Below are 21,517 nucleotides of genomic sequence, written 5' to 3' on the forward strand. Positions count from 1 at the left end.
AGAAAAACATCACTTCGGAACTGTCTGCAGCAGGCTGCTGGGCAGGACGCCCAACTCTGGCCGTGCGACTGACCCCTTTGGCACTCAGCGTCTGCCCCAGACAGGATGTTCATGGACCTCCTGAAGGCAACAGTGCTGTCAATCAAATGGGAAAACAATAGTTACCAGGCAAGTATCCTTGGCAGACAAAGTTATCCCATGGCTGAGCATCTAATCGGAGGTGGGGTTTCCAAGGCAACGTTCTGGCCTCCTATGGGGGAGGAGAGGGGTGTTGAGAAGGAGTCGTCTTTTCTCTCCTTTCTCCCCCTTAAATATTGCGCTGGGGTGGGGAATAGAGTGTTGGAGTAAGAGGGGTGGGCCTGGCGACAAGAAGGATGCTCCAGGGATTAGGGCATTAGTCTAGCACTCAGGAGACTCCGGTTCAATTCCCTGCTCTGCCATAGTCTTCCTGTGTGACCTCGGACAAGTCACTTAACCTCTCTGTGCATCAGTTCCCCATCTGTGCAATGGGGATAACTCTCAGGGGTATTGTAAAGCAATCAGTGTATTTATTCTCACAGTCTTTAGATACAACAGTAACAGGGACCTTATAAGGACCAAAAATCAGGATAGATAGGGCAGGGATGACTTTTATAAAATATCTTTTCTTTAATTTAAAAAAAACAACATCTTGACCCTAGAGTGATCCAGCTACCAGTGTTTCTTTTCTTGCTTGATTGTGGTGAGTTTGTTTTTGAGACGTTAAAAATCAGAACTACTGAACCAGGACAGTAGCTGGCTACTGAGCAGCAGAGATGCACAAGTGAATATCTGAGGGTACGCGTAAGCCTTCAGCTTCATGTTTCATGAGGCAGTGCATCACGGAAGGAGGCACTGAGCAAGGGACTGGCTTAAAAAGCACTCTTGGGGGTGGGGTGTCTCTTTCTGGCTGTGCTACTGATCTGCTGTGTCCCCTCTGGCAAGTCCCTTAATCTCTCTGGTCATTTGCTTCCCCGGCTGTGAAATGGGGGTGACAGGATTCTGCAAAGAGTGGATGAGATTTAATATTCGTGAAGCGGGGTGGAAGTTCTGATGGTTGTAGTGATGTTAACTTTAGCAGGTGTAATACAAATTTGGTTCTGTGTTAAATGGACTCAGAGTTGACTGGTCTCTTAAAACTAACCTACCATGAAAGTTGTCCCATGCAGCAGGGCTTAACTTGAGGCTTTCCAAAGTATCTTGTTTTAAGTATAGCCATGCAAGGGGCACTGGATGTCTCTGCCTGGCACTGGTAGTGGGATATAGAGCTTTTCTCTGGGTCACCAGTATAGCTCAGTGGTGACTCTTCGGCGATCTGTGCGAAAAGAGCTGGCAGGTAATAGCTGGCCAGTTCCCAGTACACAGAAGTCCACACCACAGACTGATGGCACTAATTGGTCCTTCATTGGCAGCCTTGTTAGAGAAGCCAAAGACTGAGCGGGCCATGGAGATGAATCCCTTCCACTCCCTCCCCTGCCACCACCGGTGATGTACTTGTTCTGTTGATATAGAGAAGGATGGGGAGGATTGTGCTGGGAACTGAAATCCGGCAACGTTCTCCAGCGCTAAATGAACATAATGTGAGCAAAAGCAAACTAGAGCACACGCATTCACTGTAGTATCCCCTCTTCTGTCGAGCGCTAGTAGCCGACAGGACTGGTGTACAGCATGCTTCCCAGGAGAGTTCGTTGGTTCCCAGGAGCCACAAGAACAGCACAAACTATCACCCGTTTAACCAAGAGTCCCTTTCCCAGGTGATCCACCCTGTTTATTCTCTGCTTTGGCAGTATTCAGGATGGCAGTGCCTATGTTGCTGTGTAAGTACCAGCTGGTAGCAGACTGGGAAGTCCTCCCAGATCTCCATTGCTCAGTACAATTCTGGCACTTCTCACTTCAGCACTGGCAGAACTATCGGTGATGGAGGTTTTATCGCTCTGAGTGATAGAAACTAGATAAACATCCCCCCCTTCCCCCACCCAGAGTCTGTGCTAGGAGCTACCCTCAAGCAAACTGGAACGCACTACACAGGTGCTGCTGCTTTGTTATAACTGACGCACTTCGCCAGCTGACAAGCATGGGTAGGCTGGGAATGCATTTATAAACATTAGAGTTCTCAGTGTGTTTCAGCACTTGGCTTTTGGCGATTGCATCTAATCTATCCCAGGCCTAAAGAGCAGCCGCACCCTCCCCCTGAGCACAGTACTGCGCCAGCGTGACCTGCCATGGCACTGCCCCGCCTCATGAAATGGAGAGTCTCTTTTGATGAACATTGAGGCTTGTCTCACCCCGCTTTTGATGTGCAGCGGCTTCCGTGAGATGCCAACTTGGGTCCTGGTTCTGCAAGCTGACTCCAGTCTGATGATGATACTTGGAGCTTGGAAGAATGTACCAGGCATTTACTAGGTGGGGGACTTAAACCTACCAGCTCAGAGGTAGAGACAGAAGAGGGGAGGTTCCAACAGGAAAGCCCAACGGTGACACCCTCAGAAGAAGTCCCAACGACCCTGCCACCAGCAGCTGGGAAGAGGACATGCTGGCATGTTTACCAGGGTACTGACCCTGGGCATTGTGTAAGTGGGGTCTTTATCTTCTGTATCAGCCTCTAGCCAATAAGGGTCTAAGTTTGAAGTGCTAGCTGTTGGAAAGGAGAAAGAACTCTGTCTCTTCTCTCCCCTCCAGACCTGCTAGGGCAGTTGGGGACAAAGAGGTCTCTGGTATTGAGGTAGAGTCTCATTTTGTGGAGGTTTGGGGGTCATCCTCCCCAGTGAATAGCTCCAGTGCATGCTTCCAAGTGTGCCTCAGCACCAGCATGAGACTGAGTGGAGTCTTGATAATTCACAGCTGCCCACAGGGCTCTGAATAGCAGCAGTGACACTGGTCAGTCTTGTTAACCTTGTTCTGCTGCAGCTTGACCAAACTATGAGCAGCAGCAGAGGCACTGGAAGGAGATGATAGTAGACTCAGGAAGACAGCACTGAAGTAGTTAATACTTACTTACATCACCTACAGAAAGATTTTTTTTCTCTGAAACCCATAAGAGCTAGAACTTCTACTTTTTTTAAATAAAAGCATAGATTGTGTGGGTTCAATCACTCACTAGGGCAGGGGTTCTCAAACTGGGGGTTGGGGCCCCTCAGGGGTTATTAAATTATTACATGGGGGATCACGAGCTGTCAGCCTTCACACCAAACCCCACTTTTCCTCCAGCATTTATAATGGTGATAAATACGTAAAAAGGTGTTTTTAATTTAAAAAGGGGGTTGCACACAGAGGCTTGCTATGTGAAAGGGGTCACCAGTAAAGAAGTTTGAGAACCACTGCACTAGGGTGATGGACAAATGGTTACCTCTTTCCCCGCCCTCTAAATGTGTCATTAATGCTTAGGTTTATTCATAGATTTTTAAGGCCACAGGGGATCAGTGAGATCACCTGGTCTGACCTCCTGGATAACACAGGCCACAGAACTTCGATGAATTAATTCCTGTTTGAGCCAGAGCAGATCTCTTAGAGCAGAGGTTTTCAAAGTGTGGGATGTGACCAGGTTATCAGAGGGGTGCACGGACCTGACTGGGCCAGGCTGAAGGCCTGGGATGAGGATGGGGGAAGCAGATGGGTCTCTGTGCAGGTGGTCTCAACTGCTGGGACCAGGTTCCCTGCCCATCTTGCTCACCCACTACCACAGATGCAGCAGCCCTCAAAGCAGCACCGTGGGAGCTGAAGGCAGTACGGTGGGAATACTGACCAATACTGTACAATAAGCAGCATGATGCTTGTCTGCCTTTGTGCAAGAGCTAAATATTCCAGTATTACCCACAAAAAAGCTACATTAAAAGAACATGCTTAAGGTTGCAAAGTCAACCACTCAAAAGTTAGGAAATACCAGAGTTGAGGTTGTCTGTGTAATCTTCGTTTGACACCTCCCATTCCCCTTGTGCATATGCATTGTGATACAGTCTTTTTATTAGACGATGTCCCGCTGTTTTTTTTCCCCCCACAGGATCCCTGCCTCATTCAGTTCTCTGGATTGAGAATGAACTGGGGTTACACAGTGAAGGAGGCTGTTGTCTGTAACACCTCTGCCTCCTTTGTTGCACTAGTAGCTTGTCATGCTCTGTGTGGACCAGCACTAGAGGGGGGTGAGACACGCACTTTGCCAGTGGGCTTCACAGATATCTGCAGTGAATAGAGGAGTAGGGAGACTCAGGATTCCTGTTGTCCATTCTGCCTCTTCCAACCCCCAACCTTGACCTCTTCTACCCTGCCCTTCCAGCCTGCCCGGCCCGTTGCCCAGCCCCATTTTCCTTGCCTGCCCAATGCCAGTCTCTACTCCTCATGCTTCTCATCCAGTCTCCCACAAGTTCATCCCTTGCGGCTCCTCGTCCAATCTCTTACCCCCATTGGGTCCCAGTCCTAGTCCCCTCCCCCTTGTCCTGCCTCCCACCCGGCCTCCTTGTTGCAGGCTTTTTGCCCACCCAGTGCCCAGCCTGCTCACAGACTCTAGCTCCTTGTCAGATCTGTCTTTCCTTTCTCCCTCCTCCACCTTTTGTTTTTAGTCCCAGTTCCCCTCCCATCCCAGACTCCTTGTCCCAAACTACTCCTTCCCCCGCCCCCAGTCCAGCTCCTCTCTCCTCTGTTCAAATCAGATGGCTTCCCCCATACTGCCTGGGTGCTTAGGGGGGAGGGGATGTCATTGACCGCACAGGAGAGAGGTTTCCTCCTGCTCTCTTTTGGTGCCTGGCTTCACCCTGGCCTGGAGCAGCCATTCCAGGGAAAGTCTGGCTTTCCCCACTGTCGCCCTGGTTTGGAGGGTGCTGTCGCTCTGTAGGGATGGCACACAAGCAGTCTGGGCACACGCAGGCACTGTGAGGGGATGGACCATGCTCAGTCACTCTGGGAGGCTGGCACATGCAGAGGTCATACTGGGAGCCGAAAGAAACTTGAGTATGCTCAGTGAGGACAAAACTTTTGGAAATTTTAGCTGTTAAGCTCTAAAAAGCCTCTACTCTGAAAACTCCCAGGGGAGATGGGGTTTTTTCCCCCAAAGGCTTGTAACTTGACCAAATTTGGGCAGATTTTCACATCCCTGGCTCAAAGCTGCCCACTGCTAAATGTCAAGTCCCTGCTACAAAGCATGGGAGCACTAGAGCAGTGGGTGTTTTTTTTTCCCCAAAGTAACCAGGTTTTTTTTTTTTGCTTGTTTGTTTTTGTTTTTAACATGAACAAAACAACGTATTTTTCCCCAACGTATTTCTCGTTCTCAGCAATGGCTGAACTGTTTTGGCTGAAACTCTCAAAAAATAAAACAGCCTGGGTCAGACACTCATTACAGGAAATTTCAGCCCAAACAGTTAACACTTGGCAAAGGGATAAGCAACTGAAAACAGGGTCTTGTAATGAGAAGTCAGGCTGGGCAAACTTAAAAGGCAGTGCTACCAGGCCGGCCCCATGTGTGTTGTTTCTCTCTCTCTCTCTCTCACACAGAAGCTGCATCGGTTCAGATATGGGAATGGAATGTTCCTAGTAGCTGGTATCAGAGCTGGTCCCTTGCCCTCCTCAGTCTGGAGTGACTGAAACCCGACGAAGCCCTCGCTACAGTAGAAAGTTGCCCTGTTTGAATTATGCCGGTATAAGTAAAGCAGTACAATCCCCCCTAGTGTGGATGCAGTATAAGGTATAAAGCTGTTTTGTACTGATATAGCTATTTCTGGTACAAGGCGCCTTTTATACGGGTAGAACTCTACCCATGCTGGTAGAACTGAATCTATACTAGGCTTGTACTGGTATAGCAATATCAGTTTAAAACAAAATCACTCTTCCAACCCACGTAGTTATACTGGTACAACTCTTAAGTGTAGACCAGCCCCTACTCAGGATCTAAAGGCAGAAGCATGGCCTCTGGCACCCTGCCATGGTTTTTGGATTATTTTTTATCTCTAAATGTACACATAGTTCTGCAAAAGCACAGCGCTGAGGAAAGGAACTCGGCAGCATTTCCTGCCTTTCCCTTGCAAACTGATGATAAGCCTTTGAGACACGGGGGGTGACCCAGCTTATTTTTAAACCGCACCAGGGCGTGAGTCTCACGGTGTAACTGCGCCTCCCAGACTTGCAGCTGTTTTACAGAGTGATGAGTTAATGGTAGATGTGAAAGATGAGAGATTTCCAGTCTTCTCTGGATGGTGTGGGGGGGCTGAAAAACATTGGAAATGAATGTATTGGTTGTGAAGGGGAGAGACTCTTAGCATTGTCTTGAGCATTGTGTGAGCTTCCCTTGTGCAGTTCTGCCAGTGCCGCTCTGTCCTGATTTGCTCTCCCTTCCCTTCCTATTCCTGTCCCACCCCTCTCTTGAGCAGAGGCTGCCACTTGTGGATAAATATACACCATACAGTGTTGTTTTCACCACACCGGTGCTCTGGAAATACACAGAGGCAAAGTGCTTACAGTCTAAGTTAATCACTAATTATGTGGTGCCCTGGGGAAATACATGAATGGAAAGTAGAACAAGAAACCACTGAACACATTTTCCGTGCCTTTTCTGTGGAAGGAGATATATGGTCTTGAGCGGGGTAAAGGTAGTGTGCCCTAACCCAATATAGCAGCTAGCTCCACATGTCATGATGCCATTACCGGTGGTCTCAGTGGGAGCCAGGATAGAGTAGCCTGACAGCTGACAATATTGGAACAGTGCCTTCATAGTAAAAGATGGTATCCTCTTAGTATGTACAGTATTCTCATGTGGAAGGGCAAGGGGTCACCTCTTATGGTGACATCATATTGTCTCATGACTTGTTGTGTTGTAATAAACTGGCTGGTATGTCTATGAACTTCTATTCCCTTCTGGTGGAAATGCTCAGCTGTGTGTCATATGCGCCATACTGCTAACCTAATGGTGAGTCTCCTTCAGTTCAAATGTTGGCCTGTGTTTCTGGAGCAGGAGGATCGCAGTTCTAGTCTCTCTGCTATCATAAAGCACTGAATAGTAAGGGGGGCAGCACAGCCACACAACCACGAATTCCTAGGTGGCATGGATTTGTTAGAATATGACCTGAGAAAACCATGAAGATTGTCAGCTTGTGAATCTGTACTACAGACAAGACAGCCTCTCATAGCATGTAACATGCTACCGTTATTGCCCAGAAGCTACAGCAATGGGCTCACTTCATTGCCTACTTAGGATCCACCCCACCCCAATATATACATTAGTTAGTTATGAAGGATTCTACTTTGGTTCTGGTTGGCTTTCGCTGTATTGTATTAGTGTACTTTTATTCTCATAGCAGAGTCCCTTCTTTCTCCCAAATACACACCACCTGTGTCTCTCACATGCACACATAGCATGGATCTGTTGTATCCAAATGTTCCACCAGAAATTAAAAAACACCGTACTCTTCCCTGTTGTGTTAAGGCCCAGGGGTAATACTTGGAAGACGAGGAGACCTTTAGAGCTAGTGACTTCCCAGCACCATGGAGAGAAGAGAGAGATCAATCTCCAATCAAAGGAAATGCCACCCCTAAATACCCAAAGAACTTCTCCTAGTTCATGCTGGCCAGGACTCTGGGAGTTTTATTCAGTGTTGGGTAGATGCCCAGACAATAGGATTGTGCCCAGCAAAGCTGGGAGTTAATTTCTTTAATATGAAGTCAAGCTCCCAGTAACCCCTGGGGTGCTAAACTCTCATTAGTTTGCAAACCCAGTGCATTATGGTAACCGGTACAAATGAAGCCACACAAAACACTGTGAAGCTGTCACCCAAGCCAAGACTGGGTGAAGCTGGTGTCATGTGGTGGCTGTTGCTGGCACAACACTGCATGTAAACAGAGTGGCACACATTTGGCAGCAGAACAGCATGCCCCAGGACCCTTCAGAATAGAGCCAGTTGACTGGGACTGCAGCTCTGAGGGAGAATTGTTGATGTTTATTCAGACCTGGCAGGGATGTTTTCCAATGTATCCTTCAGTAATAGATCAGCAGGTGCCAAAATTAAACCACATTATGTATTTAACACCATCCCTCTCTGGGTGTGAGGAACTGGTCCCTCCCCACCCCCGAGCTGCAGACTCACCTGCCCTGCTTTCTTCCAAATGCTACCATGTCGTGGCAGCCACTACAGTGGGATGGACGTGTCCCAGCATGATCTCAGCCGTGCTGTGACACCGTGGTACTTTGAAGGAACAGGAATCGACTTGGGATGTGCCTCCCTCCCAGAGGCACAAAACAATGCAACCATGTTCCCACCCCACATGTGAATGAGAAGCAGAGATTGTGGAGATGGTAGGGTTGGATTTAGGCAATGTGGGGCTCTAGGCATGCCCCGCACAAAGGGTACCTTTGGCCCCACCCGTATCATGATCATTCCTTTTCCCTGTGGTCCCACCACCTGCACTGTGCCTCTACCCACTGTGCAGGAAGAGCTTTCCAACAGAATCACAAAGCAGTGATAGCAAAGAGTCCTCCTCTGGCTCTGAAGGATAGCAGAGCTGACGACAACTCTGGGAATCCACACATGCTTACCCGCCTTTACCGGACAGAGACCACCTCCTTTCTTAGCCTCTGTCTGGGAGCTCACGAACAAGAGCCTGTGTCTAAGAGGTCCCGGCCAGTGTGTCCCAGAGACCCTGTGTCAGATATTTAGCTGGAGCGAGGAGAAAGGGTTTGACCACGTTAGATTAGATAAAATGGTTTTTTATCAGTGACCTTATTTCACTACTCCTCTGACCATGGGTGGAGGGTGAAATGTCTGACACTGACCATGGGTTTTTCTGCCCCTCTCTCTTGCAGGGAAGGAGTCGATATGCCAGCAGGGATCTTCCGGGTGTGTCTGGTGGTGATTACAGCCATCGTCAACCACCCACTCCTCTTCCCCAAAGAGAATGCCACCATTCCTGAGTACGCTGAGGACATCATCCAGAAGATGAAGGCGCATGAGGAGAACCTCCGGCTGGAGCAGCTGCGTTTGGAGCAAGAGATTGCCGGACAGGAGGCCGCGCTGAAGGCTTTGGAAAAGGCCACGGAGACAGAGGAGCAGAACATCAAGGAACCTCTCCCCTGGGACTTGTGGAGTGCCATGTCCATGGTCATCTTCCTGCTGATCGAGCTCTGGAGGCAGGATTACCAAGATGGGAACTGGCAGGAGTCAGCCTGTGAGGAAGACGACATGGCTGTTCTAGGGAAAGCATTCAAGGGCGTGGCCCTCCCAGACAAGGCCGCGTTGGCCAACTTCTACGAGAGGTGTATCCTGGGTGCCACTGGTGACATGGCTAGGAAGCGAGAGTTGGTGGAAGGCTTTGCGGATGACTTGCTGGAGGCCCTGAGGAGCGTGTGTAACCGGGACGCTGACATGGAAGTGGAGGAGTCCATAGGTGTGGGGAGCATGTACGAAAACTGGAGGGTGCACAAGCCTTTGGTTTGTGACTTGATCGTCCCTTTCACGCCCCCAGAGCCATACTGTTTCCGATCCCAGACCTGGTGCTCAAGGGAGTCTGTCCGACCAGACAAACAAGGCTACGGCACCATAAAAGTCTGCAGGGCGGATGAGGATACAGCAGGTTGCATCTGTGGCAAGACTAAGCTGGGGGAAGACATGTTGTGCCTCCTCCATAGCCAAACCAACCAGACCAGACCCAGCGGTGAGATGGAGGATCTGCTGTGCTTCAAGAACACCCAGTATCTGGATGCCGACCAGGTCATGAAGTGGTTCCAGATCGCAATCACCAAGTCTTGGAACAAAATCTCCCACAAATATGAATTCGACCTCACTTTCAACCTCTTGGACTCACCGGGAGCCCTGAAGATAAAATTCAGGTCTGGGAAGTCCATTGCCTTTAATCTCACCCCTGTGGTACAGTGTGAAGACTCGGATGCCTATTTCATCTCCCATTTCCCCCGCAGCGGCCTGACGGCTGATCCTGCCTCCAGTACTGACTGGTTTGTTACTTTTGCGGTGTATGAGAGGAGGTTCATCCACTCCATCTCCAAAAAGCTGCCTGCCAATGCCTGCCACCTTAGCTGCCTTCAGATCGTCTCCTTCCTTCATGGAAAGCAGTGCAGCTTAACGGGTCCAAGCAGCCTCACCAACTACCACCTGAAGACAGTGATGCTGCATTTACTGCAGACCCGGCCCTGTCAGGACTGGGGCGCTGAGAACCTGGAGGCCAGGCTGCAAGACATGCTGAAGTTTCTGGAGAAAAGCCTGCAGGAAAAGAAGCTCTGCCACTTCTTCATTGGAAACCGGAAGGTGCCAGAGGTGCTGAACTTCCCAGTAGCGTTCCAGAAGGCAGAGCCACTCAACCTTTTCCGTCCATTTGTTCTGCACAGGGACGCTTACAGAAAGACGGTGGACACGTTCCATGAGATGCTGAGGAACACCTCTGCACTGATAAACGAGTACACCGTGCACATTCCCTCTGTGGGACACACAAATATGCTCCACAAAGAATCCCTTTAGCAGAACCAGTGGAAAAATGCTCTTCCATCAAGCACAAGTTCCTGCGGCATCGCAGAAACCTCTTGTAGGCAGTTGACATCAGCAGGAGAGACTCTCTCCTTTCATGAAAACCAGTGCAGGCCCTGGTTTCTTCAGAGTGGGAGCAGAAGAAAGAAGGGAAAAACTGAAAGATTTATGCTGTCAAAGTGTCCCTCCACTCCACCAATGGGTTGGCTGGTTTGTTTTTTCCCATTGTGCACCAGTCCCTGTGGTGGTGACAAGCAACAGACAGGACTAATCTATTCAGGTGTCGCAATGCAAATATTGGGGGTTATTCAGAATCTCTAATCAAATATTTAGTTTGTTTTTAAAGGAGGAGGAAGGGAAGGGGATGAGAGGGAAACTAAGAGGGCTCCCACAAAAAAATAATGTTGCAAATGAGACCTCCTACTTGTAAAAAGCCACAGCCCTGTGACTGCAGCTTGAAAGTTTAGTAACAGCTGGTTTTCCTGTGTTTGGGGGTGGAGGGAGTTAAAACCCAGACTCTGCAGATGAATTTCAATCCCCCACGTAGCAGCAGATAAAGCAGCATTGAAATCCACCATCGTTTTTTAAACTAATGGAAATTCAAGTTGCAAAAGTGCCCACTTAGTAGGACTTTCAGCTGCAGCAAAACAACTTCTTCCTCTTTCCTCCCCCACCCAAATACGTACTTCCTGTACCTTGCAAAATCCTTCTCCCTTGGGAAGCATACCGGAGACAGGGGGCAGGATGCATTTGTGAAACAATTATAATTAGTCTCTTTCATTATCATCCTGGTAAAGGGCAGGGGAGTGGACTTGGTGCCTGGGTGAACATATGGTCAGGACAGTGTCCCATTGCTGCTCTGAATGACACAATCGAACATTCTTTTGATGTTAGTATCCTTTGAGCAGCAAGACAGACACAAACAGAGCAGGTTCCTAAGGGACAAACTGCGTTTTCCACTTACACAGCTGATGTGTGTGTAGAGGAACCCAATGATGCCGCTGTGAAATGAGCCCAGATATAACAGTCTCCTAGCAAGGTAGATATTAATTTCACAACCTGGCATGAATAATCTAGTACATTTTTTTTATCCTACCAAAGCAGGCAGGCAGAACTGCTGTGACTAGGGAAGAGAGTGGTGTGCAAGGGCAACTGGCAAACAAGAGCTTTAAAGCTGGATGTGGCAAACTCTTAGTCTCCACAGTAAAACTGCTGTCCTGTCTCTCCTCCTAAACACCCCCCTGGAAGGTCTCCATCCGCATCCAGACAAGACTGCCTCAGAAATGCTGCTGCTTTGATCAGTTGCTTTTAGGAGTTTTGGCTAGACCCACAGCCCTCTGGGAGCAAAGCATGGTGCATTTACAGCCCCTCCCAAGCTTCAAGCAACCGCAGGAGAGTGAGCGTCTGAGGATCAAGTCTTGGCTTCCAAATCTGGGAGGCTTTAAACAGTTTTGTATTTTGAGGCTAGGGCTCTTGTCTTGGCTGTACACATCACGTGGCTCTCTTTTTAGAAGAGGGGGATACTGTCCTTGATGGCTGCATAGACAGCACTGGTGATGCCACCTTTACAGCAGGGTGCTCTAACCCACTCAACCTAATCATGGCACTTCTGCAAAGTAGATTTGATCTCATCTCATTGATCGTGACACCCTCTGACTATAGACTAATTATCCAGCCTGCTGCTGAGAGCGAACCTTCAAGAGAAGGTTCCCCTTTCCAGGAGGAACCATTATCCCACCCTTCTGAATGGATGCCCAAATCCACCCTTCCAGTGGAAAGGGGTCCTTATGCACAAAGGCAGAGGGCATGAGCTGAGAACTCAGGGGGTTGTAAAGTTTGCTTCTGCGACTAGCTTGCAGCCAGCCTCAGGTGATACAAATTGAGCCATATCCTAGGGCAGCGGTTGAGGGTTGTTCGGTGATCACCGGTTTTATCTCTAACCTTACCTATGACATTAAAAGTGTTTTTGATCAGAAAGTGACTTCTGCATTGTTCAGAAAGGGGGAGAAAAAAGGAGGAAGAAAGTCTATTGGTTAATGGCTAAAGTCTCTGAGTCACTTGAGAAGTGAAGCTGATGGTCTCAATGCCACATTCTGGCAGCCATCTGTCTGCAGCCCCAAACCACCACATACCATTGGTGGTCATTTTTTCAGGAGAAGAACAAGACTGGAGTGACAGGACATGTCTGGCTGCTCTAGGCAGGGCATGAGGTAGTGAGTGCTATTGGGCTTTGGCTTTTATCAGCACAAACCATTAAACAACAATGTGTAATCAAAAGGCAGTCACAAGGGACTAACAGGCAACTTGGATACAATGAGCAAAAATATAAGGAAGGGTGTAGAGAGCAATAGGGACTTGTAGATACATCAGAAGCTCTGTGGAACAATTTGAAATGAAAGTAATGTGCCTCTGGCAGCGGTGAGCTCACAGCGCATTGTACAGTCCTCACCAGCCCTATTTTTACACAGCCCTATCACGTGCAGGGTCTGGGGAGGCAGCTGTGGCTTATAATAATCCACTGAGGAGGGATCTTGCAGCTAGAGAGAAGTGAAAATCTGTTTGACGTTTCCTGTGAGGAGTCTGAACTTAGCATATCAGAAGCACAGAAAGAAATCCATGACCCTGGTGACACAGGAAATGACATGTCATGGACTGAAAAAACAATTCATAAAAGAATGGGGGGGGGGGTGTTAGGGATAAGGGAGAGGACAAGGCCATTTTTTAACATCTCTTATTTCCTTGTGTGAAGTGTCAGAGCAAACCCATTTTAAAGCCAGCCTAGATGTCTCAACTGTAATTCAGTTCTTGGTGGTTTTCGGGAGGGCATTTAAAATTGAGTTTGCAACCATATGCAGGCAATGGGGAAGCAGAACTTCACAAACTACCCATTATTAGCTACATGTGAAGCAATAGTAGGGATTTTCTAGATCTATCTGATTGCTTTGCTAAGGCTGCTTAAACATGAGGTGCCTACTTTGCAGAGTGAGCATCTTAAAGATGTTTACTGCAAATTCAGGCTGGGAAGGACCATGCAGATGCACCTCCCCATGGGGGAAGTACTCTGTATTCACACAGCATGTTTTGGCAACCCTTGTGGAAGCGATCTCCTTCATAAGCTGTATGGCTGCAGTTCTGAGGGGCCGAACCACTGGAGGATGAGGGTACTTGGAGTCTCAGGTGATCAGACCTTAAATGTGGTAGCAAAAAGAGGTAGAAGGGGCAGGCTGGACATCATCCTGCAGAGGTGCCCTTCTCATGCTGGGGTATTGCTGTTGCTATTTGCTGGGGGAACTCTGTCACAAGGGGCTAGGGTTTGTTCCACTGGAGTCTAACCACCTCCATCGGGGCAGAGTTATTGCTTTAATCTTTTACTACAGGCTCTATCATGGTGGGGGAACTGATACAGCCGTGGACCCAAAGTGCAGCCTCAGGGGCCATTCACCTGCAGGAAATGCCTTGTGCTGAAGCCATAATTGCTATTCAAGAGCTGAATGTCTTTTAAGAGAGACTCTTCCATCTTGGGGGGATGGGACGGGGTTTCACTCTTCAACATGTGCCAACCTTGGGACGTGGCATCTGTGTCTCAGTTCCATGTGCAGCTCTTCTATTTCATAAAGAGAATTGAACTCTTGGTCCATCATTCAAGCAGGGTGTGATGGTTGTTGCAGTTGGGCTTTTCTAATGTGTGTTAATGTACAATCTGTAAGTGACAGCGAGGAAACAGCAGCGCTTGTCCTGATCTTACCGGCGTGGCTGCTGATCATTGACTGCTTGGTGCTTCTCGTGGGACCATACGTGGTCAACAGCCTTATTTATTACTTGGCTTTTGGGATACCCTTTTGTAACTTTGCTAGCTTGGAAGGGAGACTGTCCTGTCCTGTATTGTGGAGGGCTAACCTGACGGGGAACAGTACCAAAGATGGGGATGATGGGGGAGCAGTACCAAAAATCTTGCCGCTCAAGCTGTCAAGCTTCCTTGGTTTTTTTTGTTGTTTTTTTTTTAAGAACATCCATATCCTATTCCTTTTAAAGGATACACCAGGAAAACTTTCTGTATTAAAGTGCTGCTTGTAAAGCTGCAGGTTGTTGAATTTTGTATATATTTCTCATGCAGCTTTATTTATAATAAAAGGAGTATTAGAAGTCTTGTATGAAATCTTAAAGAAGAGAAGTGTGTCTGTGTGTTTCCTAGTCTCCCATAGGCTTGCACAGTTCCCAGAGGGAGCAGCAGGTTGGAGTTCGGACGCAGAGGGTGGAATCCCCAACCCCAGTGAATAAACAGCAAAATTTGCGTTGACTTCAGCACAGGTAGGAATTCACCCAATGAGTCTAAAGTCAGTTCTGGTGTAAATGGGTGTCACCCCTCTCCACTTCAGTGAAGTTGCAGCCATTTACATGAAGATTCAACCTGAGCTCCTGAATTTTGAGTTCTGCTGGAGGAATTCCGTTCACTTTCCTATCCCACAGGTACCTAGACAGCCCCAAACAAACCCTCTAACTACTGCATACTTCGCTCAGCTCCTTCCCTTACGTTTCAGGCGAAATGGCACTTAACTCAGAAACTAACAGTGTGGTTCTGTCTCTGAAAGGAAAGTGCTAAACAAAAGCTGTCAACCAGGCTATTTTAAATCAATATAAAGCTACCTATAATAACAATTTTTAACATTTCTCTAGTGATTCCCATCCCGGACGCTCCACGTTCTTCACAAGCTCATAATTAAGCCTTGCACCACCCAGTGAAGTAAGAATTATGACGGTGATCTGCACTGAGCAGGTCGGGAAATAGGATAGTCTAGTCTGTGACCAGGGCCCTTAGGTGCTGTGGCAATACAAATAATAAATTACTTACCCAAAGTCACAGAGCCAAGCGGTGCAGTCAAGAGTTATGTGTTGCCCTTTCCCAGCTCTCGCCAGTGGACAACACTAGATGAAGAATAGGAGTGTTGACGAAAGGCTGTGTTCTCCAGCTTAGCAGTCTCCTGTGCTGCCTGTACTCTGCCACTACACGTTCTTTCAACAGTCAGTTTCGTGGACCACAGAAGAGGCGCTTCCATTATTGCTCCTGTGCCTGAGATCTAAAGGATGGCGGCAAAATCAGCAAAAAGAGCCCTTGTGGGAAAGACCGAAAGCCCCTGGGTTGATTTCTGTTCCTAGCCCTGTCACAGTAAAGTTAGGTTTGGGGTCAAATCCATCTCTACTCTCATTCCTCTGAGAGGTAGGTGTTGGTTTCCCCCATTTCATGGATGAGGAGAAACAGCTAGAGATGGTAAGTGACTTGCCAAAGACCCGAAAGTACAGGTTGGAGCAGAGTTAGGAGTCCTTTGAAGAGTAGACAAGCCCTAACACTCTCTCATTTGGTCTTTCTGTGGGGTGTGACTTAAATATTTGTAATGGACCCTCTGAGGCACCCAGCAATCTTGATATGTTAGCTGACATATCAAGCTTCCTCTGAGGCTGAAGAGTTGAGCTGTGGGGTCACTGAGACCACTTTACTTCTGGATGAGAGCACCCACATGGGGCAGGGAGTTAATGCACTTTAACTTATGTGCATTAACTTGACACGTTTAGCTGATTCATCTTAACTTTCCTGAATGCCCCCATGTAGATATGACCTCAGTGCAAATATCAAAACTTCATTGGAATAGTTTCCCTCCAAGCACTGTCCTCTTTGCTGTAGAGTTAATGATTTCTCTATTTTAAGTTCTAAGCCTATCCTCTCCTCCTCACATATCCTCTGACCAACTTCTTGCAAAATAGAAACTGCAGTGAAGAAACATATAAAACAGCCAATTCTGACTTGGTTTTTAAAAATACACCACTACCTCGATATAACGCCACCCGATATAACACAAATTTGGATATAATGCGGTAAAGGAGTGCTCCCGGGGGCAGGGCTGTGCACTCTGGTGGATCAAAGCAAGTTCAGTATAACACGGTTTCACCAATAACGCAGTAAGATTTTTTGGCTCCCAAGGACAGCGTTATATCGAGGTAGAGGTGTAATTTGAATGGAAAAATCCCCATGTCTTCCAGTTAGCAGTATCTCCTTTATTTGTTCTGCCTTAGGATTCATCTCTCCTCTCCTGAGATAATTTTAACTTTTGTGGTATAAAATACTTTGAAATGTTCATAGCATTAGGGATGGAGTTGAGACCTTTGAAAGGTACAGGAAGAAGGCAGAGTCAGCCAGATGCTTTTGAAACCTGTAGGGGTGGTACCGATGTTATCTAGTTTCTATTGGGAGACCAGATTAAAGTGATTTAAGCTTAAACATTGAATAAGTTCCAGCCATACTCATTATTAATTGAATTTAGTTCACATAAGTCTAGATGCTAAAGATCCAGATACTCTGCCCTTGATACCCAGCTGGAGTTTGAATTTCTCAGGTCGGATGTGGAAAACATGAAGATGGTTCAGCAATAACAACAAAGGTCTTGGACATTCACAGCTCCTCGGGTGGGGCAAGAGTTAAACTAACTTTTACCTCCTCCTCTTATCGCCAATAAAATTCTATCAGGGACATAAAAAGTTTGACACTAAGTCTTGTCATTCTCCCTCATCGTACTGTCAACTGCAGCCATTTTGGCCTTAGAAATAATGCCATGCATGCCATTTACAGCTTGAACTCTCAATCGTTTAGCCTGGCTAAATAATTTTTACACAGACAGTAGAAGTGTATAAGGTTAGTGTTTGATTAATCTTATTAAATGTAATAACACTCAGGGTATGTCTACGCTACCCATGTTACAGCTGCAGCAGCGCTGTGACGTGGGCAGGTAGTCACACGTTATTGCCAGGGCGAAGCAGTGGTAGCTCCCAGCGATAAAGTGCTGTCCATACTGGTGCTTTTCAGCACTAAATCTTTTGTCGCTCAGGGTTTTTTCACCCCCCCCCCCCCCCGAACAACTGAAGTTTTAGTGCTGAAAGTGGCAGTGTAGACACAGCCTTTTCCCTCACTCCTTGGCCTTCTGGAAGCTCAAGTAACTTTTAACAGCCAGGCAAAGAAAACATTCTTCGCCCCATCAACTATAAGGAGCTAGTTATCTTTAGCCTGATGGCATTGTCTAACTCCTAATTGCCAGTCTGCTGGGCCCTAGAGTTTGTAGCAAGTTATGTCCTTCTGCTCTCTTGTATATTCTCCTTCCTTTGCAAGCTCCTCAGATCCAGATTGACAGGTACTTGCTACATAACACAGCACTACAGCAAGAGGTCGCTAGCTGGGTTGGCCCCAGGACATGAGAAACGGGGTTGGAGAGGTAATATCTTTTATTGAACCAACTTCTGTTGGTGAGAGAGAGAAGCTTTCAAGCTACACAGAGCTCTTCAGGTCACTGGCAGGGCGGAGGAGGCCGGCTCGCTCTGCAGAATGCTCCTAGGCCCCTGGACTAGGTGGTTTTAGAATAGAGTGTTTATATTTAGTAATACAACTGGGAGCTGCCCCTTTTAAAATAGGGTGGTGGCAGTTGACTTGGACCTGGGGCAGGGGCCTGGGAGCAGCACGTAGTAATACGTGAGGGCTGCTGAGGAGGCCGCAGCCCAGCAGGGAACCCAGGGAGAGTTAGACTACACACAGCTCTCCTGCAGGAACCGAGCTGTGCTGAGGCTGCAAGCTTGGCAGCAGAGCAGCTGCTCGAGGCGGCTGCAGGAAGTAGGCAGAGCTCTCCCCTCAGGAGCCCAGGCGGGTCTTCCAGGGGAGAGAGGAGGGAGCAGAAAGAGGCCAGAAGCTCAGGGCAGTTCTGGTCCCTTCTCCCCTCCTCTGAACAATGGGATGGTTCCTCTGCTCCCCTGACCTTGGAGAGGCAGGTAAAGCGCCCCAGGAGGAGCAGAACTGATGGGGTGGCAGGGGGCAGAATTGATTTGGGGGCAGAAGGAAGGCAGAGGTGGGGAAATGAGACACCGCCCCTGTTGTGTAACAGCCCCCTCACCCACCCACCCACCACCCACTTCAAACCACTGGGAAGGAGAAACATGGGGCCCAGCCAGGGCCACTCTTTTCCTCCATCCAAAACTGTGCAAGGGTGACCCCTCACCCAGGTACTAGGATTCAAGCAGTGGCCCGGCTTCCAAGCCAGGCCTGGGAAAGAAAAACCCCAGGGAGGAGCAAGATAGACTCTCAAGGACCCACAGGAGCAGACTTACTGGCTTGGAGCCTCAGCAGGGACCAGGGGACACCTCATCTCAGACTGCTTTCTACAGGTTTGGTCTGTGGTGTTTGACTGTTTGTTCCAACCCTTTCCCTTCAAGGACCCTTGGCCTTATTCTCACTCCACACCTCCCCCTCCTTTGGCCCCTGCCCCATATCTCTCTGTTTAGCTAAATCCCCTCCCATCAGAGTCCCACCCAAATAGCTGGTATTTAAAAGCCAGGATACTAACTTTGCCCTGCTGAGCCAGCCCCATGTTTGTAGCCCTTCACCCTTTGGCTGTCAGGTTGAATTAGTTCCATGCCCTGGAGAGCTTACGGTTGCCAGGCATCCGGTTTCCGACTGCAACGCCTGGTCGAAGAAGGACCCTGGCGGCTTTGGTCAGCACCACCGACCGGGCCGTTAAAAGTCCGGTCGGCAGTGCGGTGGGTCTAAGGCAGGCTAGTCCCTACCTGTCCTGGCACCGTGCTGTGCCCCAGCAGTGGCCAGCAGGTCTGGCTCCTTGGCCAGTGGGGCCACAGGGCTCTGCATGCTGCTCTCACCCCCAGGCACCGGCTGCACACTCCCATGGGCTGGGAACCGCAACCAACGGGAGCTGGGGGGCGCTGTCTGGCCCCCCGGCCTAGGAGCTGGACTAGCTGCTGGCCGCTTCTGGGGCGCAGCACAGAGCCAGGAAAGACAGAGAGCCTGCCTTAGTCCCGCTGTGCCGCTGACCGGGAGCCGCCCGAGGTAAGCCTACACCCCAACTCCCAGCTTCAGCTCTGAGCCCCCCCAAACCCAGAGCCGCCTCCTGCACCCCAAGTCGCTCATCCTTGGCCCCAACCCAGAGCCCGTACCCCCTCCTCCACCACCAACCCCCTGTCTCAACCCACAGCCCCCTCCCTCACTCCAAATCCCTCAGCCCCATCCCCCAGTCTGGAGCCCCCTCCTGGCCCCACCCCAGAGCCTGCACCCCCAGCTGGAGTCCTCACCCCCTCCTGTACCCCCAACCCACAGCCCCCTCCCTCACTCCAAATCCCTCAGCCCCATCCCCCAGTCTGGAGCCCCCTGCTGGCCGTATCCAAGAGCCTGCACCCCCAGCTGGAGTCCTCACCCCCTCCTGTACCCCCAACCCACAGCCCCCTCCCTCACTCCAAATCCTTCAGCCCCATCCCCCAGCCTGGAGCTCCCTCCTGGCCCCACCCCAGAGCCTGCACCCCCAGCTGGAGCCCGCACCCCCTCCTGCACCCCAACTCCCTGCCCCAGCCTAGAGCCTCCTCCCACATCCTGAACCCCTCATTTCTGGCCCCACCCCAGAGCCCCCACCCCCAGTTAGAACCCTCACCCCCTCCCACACCCCAACCCCAGCCCAGTGCAAGTGAGTGAGGATGGGGGAGAGCGAGCCACCGATGGAGGGGGAATGTAGTGAGCAGGGGGTGGGGCCTCAGGGAAGGGGCAGGGCTATGGTGTTCGGTTCTGTGTGATTAGAAAGTTGGCAACCCTAACATATCTGAGAGATTTTTTTGCCTTTGAGGCAGTGAACTGGACTCACACCTAAACCAACTGGGTTTAACCAAATATTTCAGCTATTTGAAGAAAATATAGTATCTTGATCAGATAATTTGTCCTTTCTACATCAGAGGACTTAAGTGACTGTTTTGAATTGGTGTGTAGCATCGGGAAATAGGTCCAACTTTTGGCTAGAAGCCAACCTCTAACTATCTTAGAAGAAAACTTAATTTTCCCTCAAACAGCTGGTCCTGACCACTTTTGGAACAGGATACTGAACTAAATGAACCTCTGCTTTGAGCAGTATGGCAATTCCTACCTTCCTAATAACAGTTAGCCCTCGAGGTCTGAGTGAATACATAAAGGATTTAAAACCACTGTCCGCAGAGGTGATGCTCTGAGGAAGTGCCGTCCGTTTTCGGTGTGTCCATGAGCAGTAGTATGAATCTGGAATTCATAATTTGTTTCCATTATTCTGTTTACAGTTTGACCATACGGAGTTGCTCTATCATGGAATACTGACAACATTTGAAATACTCAAGTGTGTTAAACATTGGTCATTTGGATGCTTGTGAAATATAGGGATGTGGTAATGGTCATTTAAAAATGGTACATACATATGAGGGTTTTTACGAAGTTTTAAAAGTACAATTTTGGAATTTTTAGTTTGAAGAAAATAAAACTCCTTCATTTTCTGAAATCCTCATCAAGAGAGCTCCCCAACATTCATTCTAGCTATTTGGAAGCTTGGAATAGCTTCCTTCTAATCACCTTTTGCTTTGCAGCAGAATTAATGGCTTCTGTATTTAACTTTGAATGATCATTTTCTTATGTCAATTAGAATAACTGCAATGTTATTGTCCCCAGGTTACAGATGGTGAATTGAGGCACAGAGTGACTAAGGGTGAGATCCACAAAGGTACTAAGGTGCCTAAATCTTGGGTTTAAGCACTTAAATTCCAGTTTTAGGCTCCACTGCAATCCACAAAACTCCTGCTGAACTCTGTAGATGCCTGAACTCACTTGGTGCCTATGTTCTGCCTCTGAGAAGGTGCACTGTTGCCTTACAGCTGCCCGAGAGCCTATCTCCTGCCTGAGCCTTAGAGGGAAGATGAGCATTCAGCTGCCTAAATTGTGTGCTGGGCTCAATCCTGTAGGCTAGTGGTTAGGGACAGATCCCTTATTCTCATCAGGTGGGGCAGGGGTGGAGAGAGACTTAAACCAGAAGTTTCCCACATCCTGAGTACACTAGCTACTAGGCTACAAGTCATAAGGGAGGTCCTTCTTTGCCTTCCGTCGGGCTCTTTTGTGTAAACTCACTGAGGGGTCCAGTCTGGTAGGCAGTCTCTGAGCATGCCTACTTGATTGGGCCCCGCACATGACTTAGGTGGCTGAATGCCTATCTTCCCCCCATTCC

General features: G+C 48.8%; 1 protein-coding gene and 2 long non-coding RNA genes across 7 annotated transcripts in view; 2 read left to right on the forward strand and 1 right to left on the reverse strand.

Moving 5' to 3' along the window:
* Positions 1-14,604, forward strand: part of LOC123373943 (inositol 1,4,5-trisphosphate receptor interacting protein) — a 40,977-nt gene extending 26,373 nt beyond the window's left edge. For all 3 annotated transcript variants that reach the window (XM_045023254.1, XM_045023252.1, XM_045023255.1), the window contains one exon: positions 8,798-14,604. In XM_045023254.1, the coding sequence (XP_044879189.1) occupies positions 8,811-10,463 (1,653 nt within the window). In that variant the 5' untranslated portion in view covers positions 8,798-8,810 and the 3' untranslated portion in view covers positions 10,464-14,604. The remainder of the gene's footprint in view (positions 1-8,797) is intronic.
* On the reverse strand, positions 1-20,524 carry LOC123373947. Of its 3 annotated transcripts, none has more exons than XR_006580949.1 (3): positions 20,420-20,524; positions 15,319-15,544; positions 1-135 (listed from the first exon to the last, which is right to left on the reverse strand). It is a non-coding gene; the product is annotated as an uncharacterized LOC123373947 (long non-coding RNA). The 3 variants fall into 3 exon arrangements; XR_006580947.1 differs by lacking the exon at positions 20,420-20,524 and adding an exon at positions 18,845-19,105; XR_006580948.1 differs by lacking the exon at positions 20,420-20,524 and adding an exon at positions 18,609-18,749.
* LOC123373945 overlaps positions 18,499-21,517 on the forward strand; it is a 23,764-nt gene continuing 20,745 nt past the window's right edge. Inside the window, exons 1-2 of the long non-coding RNA XR_006580946.1 lie at positions 18,499-18,670; positions 20,968-21,004. This is a non-coding gene — a long non-coding RNA (uncharacterized LOC123373945). The remainder of the gene's footprint in view (positions 18,671-20,967; positions 21,005-21,517) is intronic.

The sequence above is a fragment of the Mauremys mutica genome, chromosome 7, assembly GCF_020497125.1.
Source record: "Mauremys mutica isolate MM-2020 ecotype Southern chromosome 7, ASM2049712v1, whole genome shotgun sequence".
In the NCBI taxonomy this organism is placed as follows: domain Eukaryota; kingdom Metazoa; phylum Chordata; order Testudines; family Geoemydidae; genus Mauremys; species Mauremys mutica.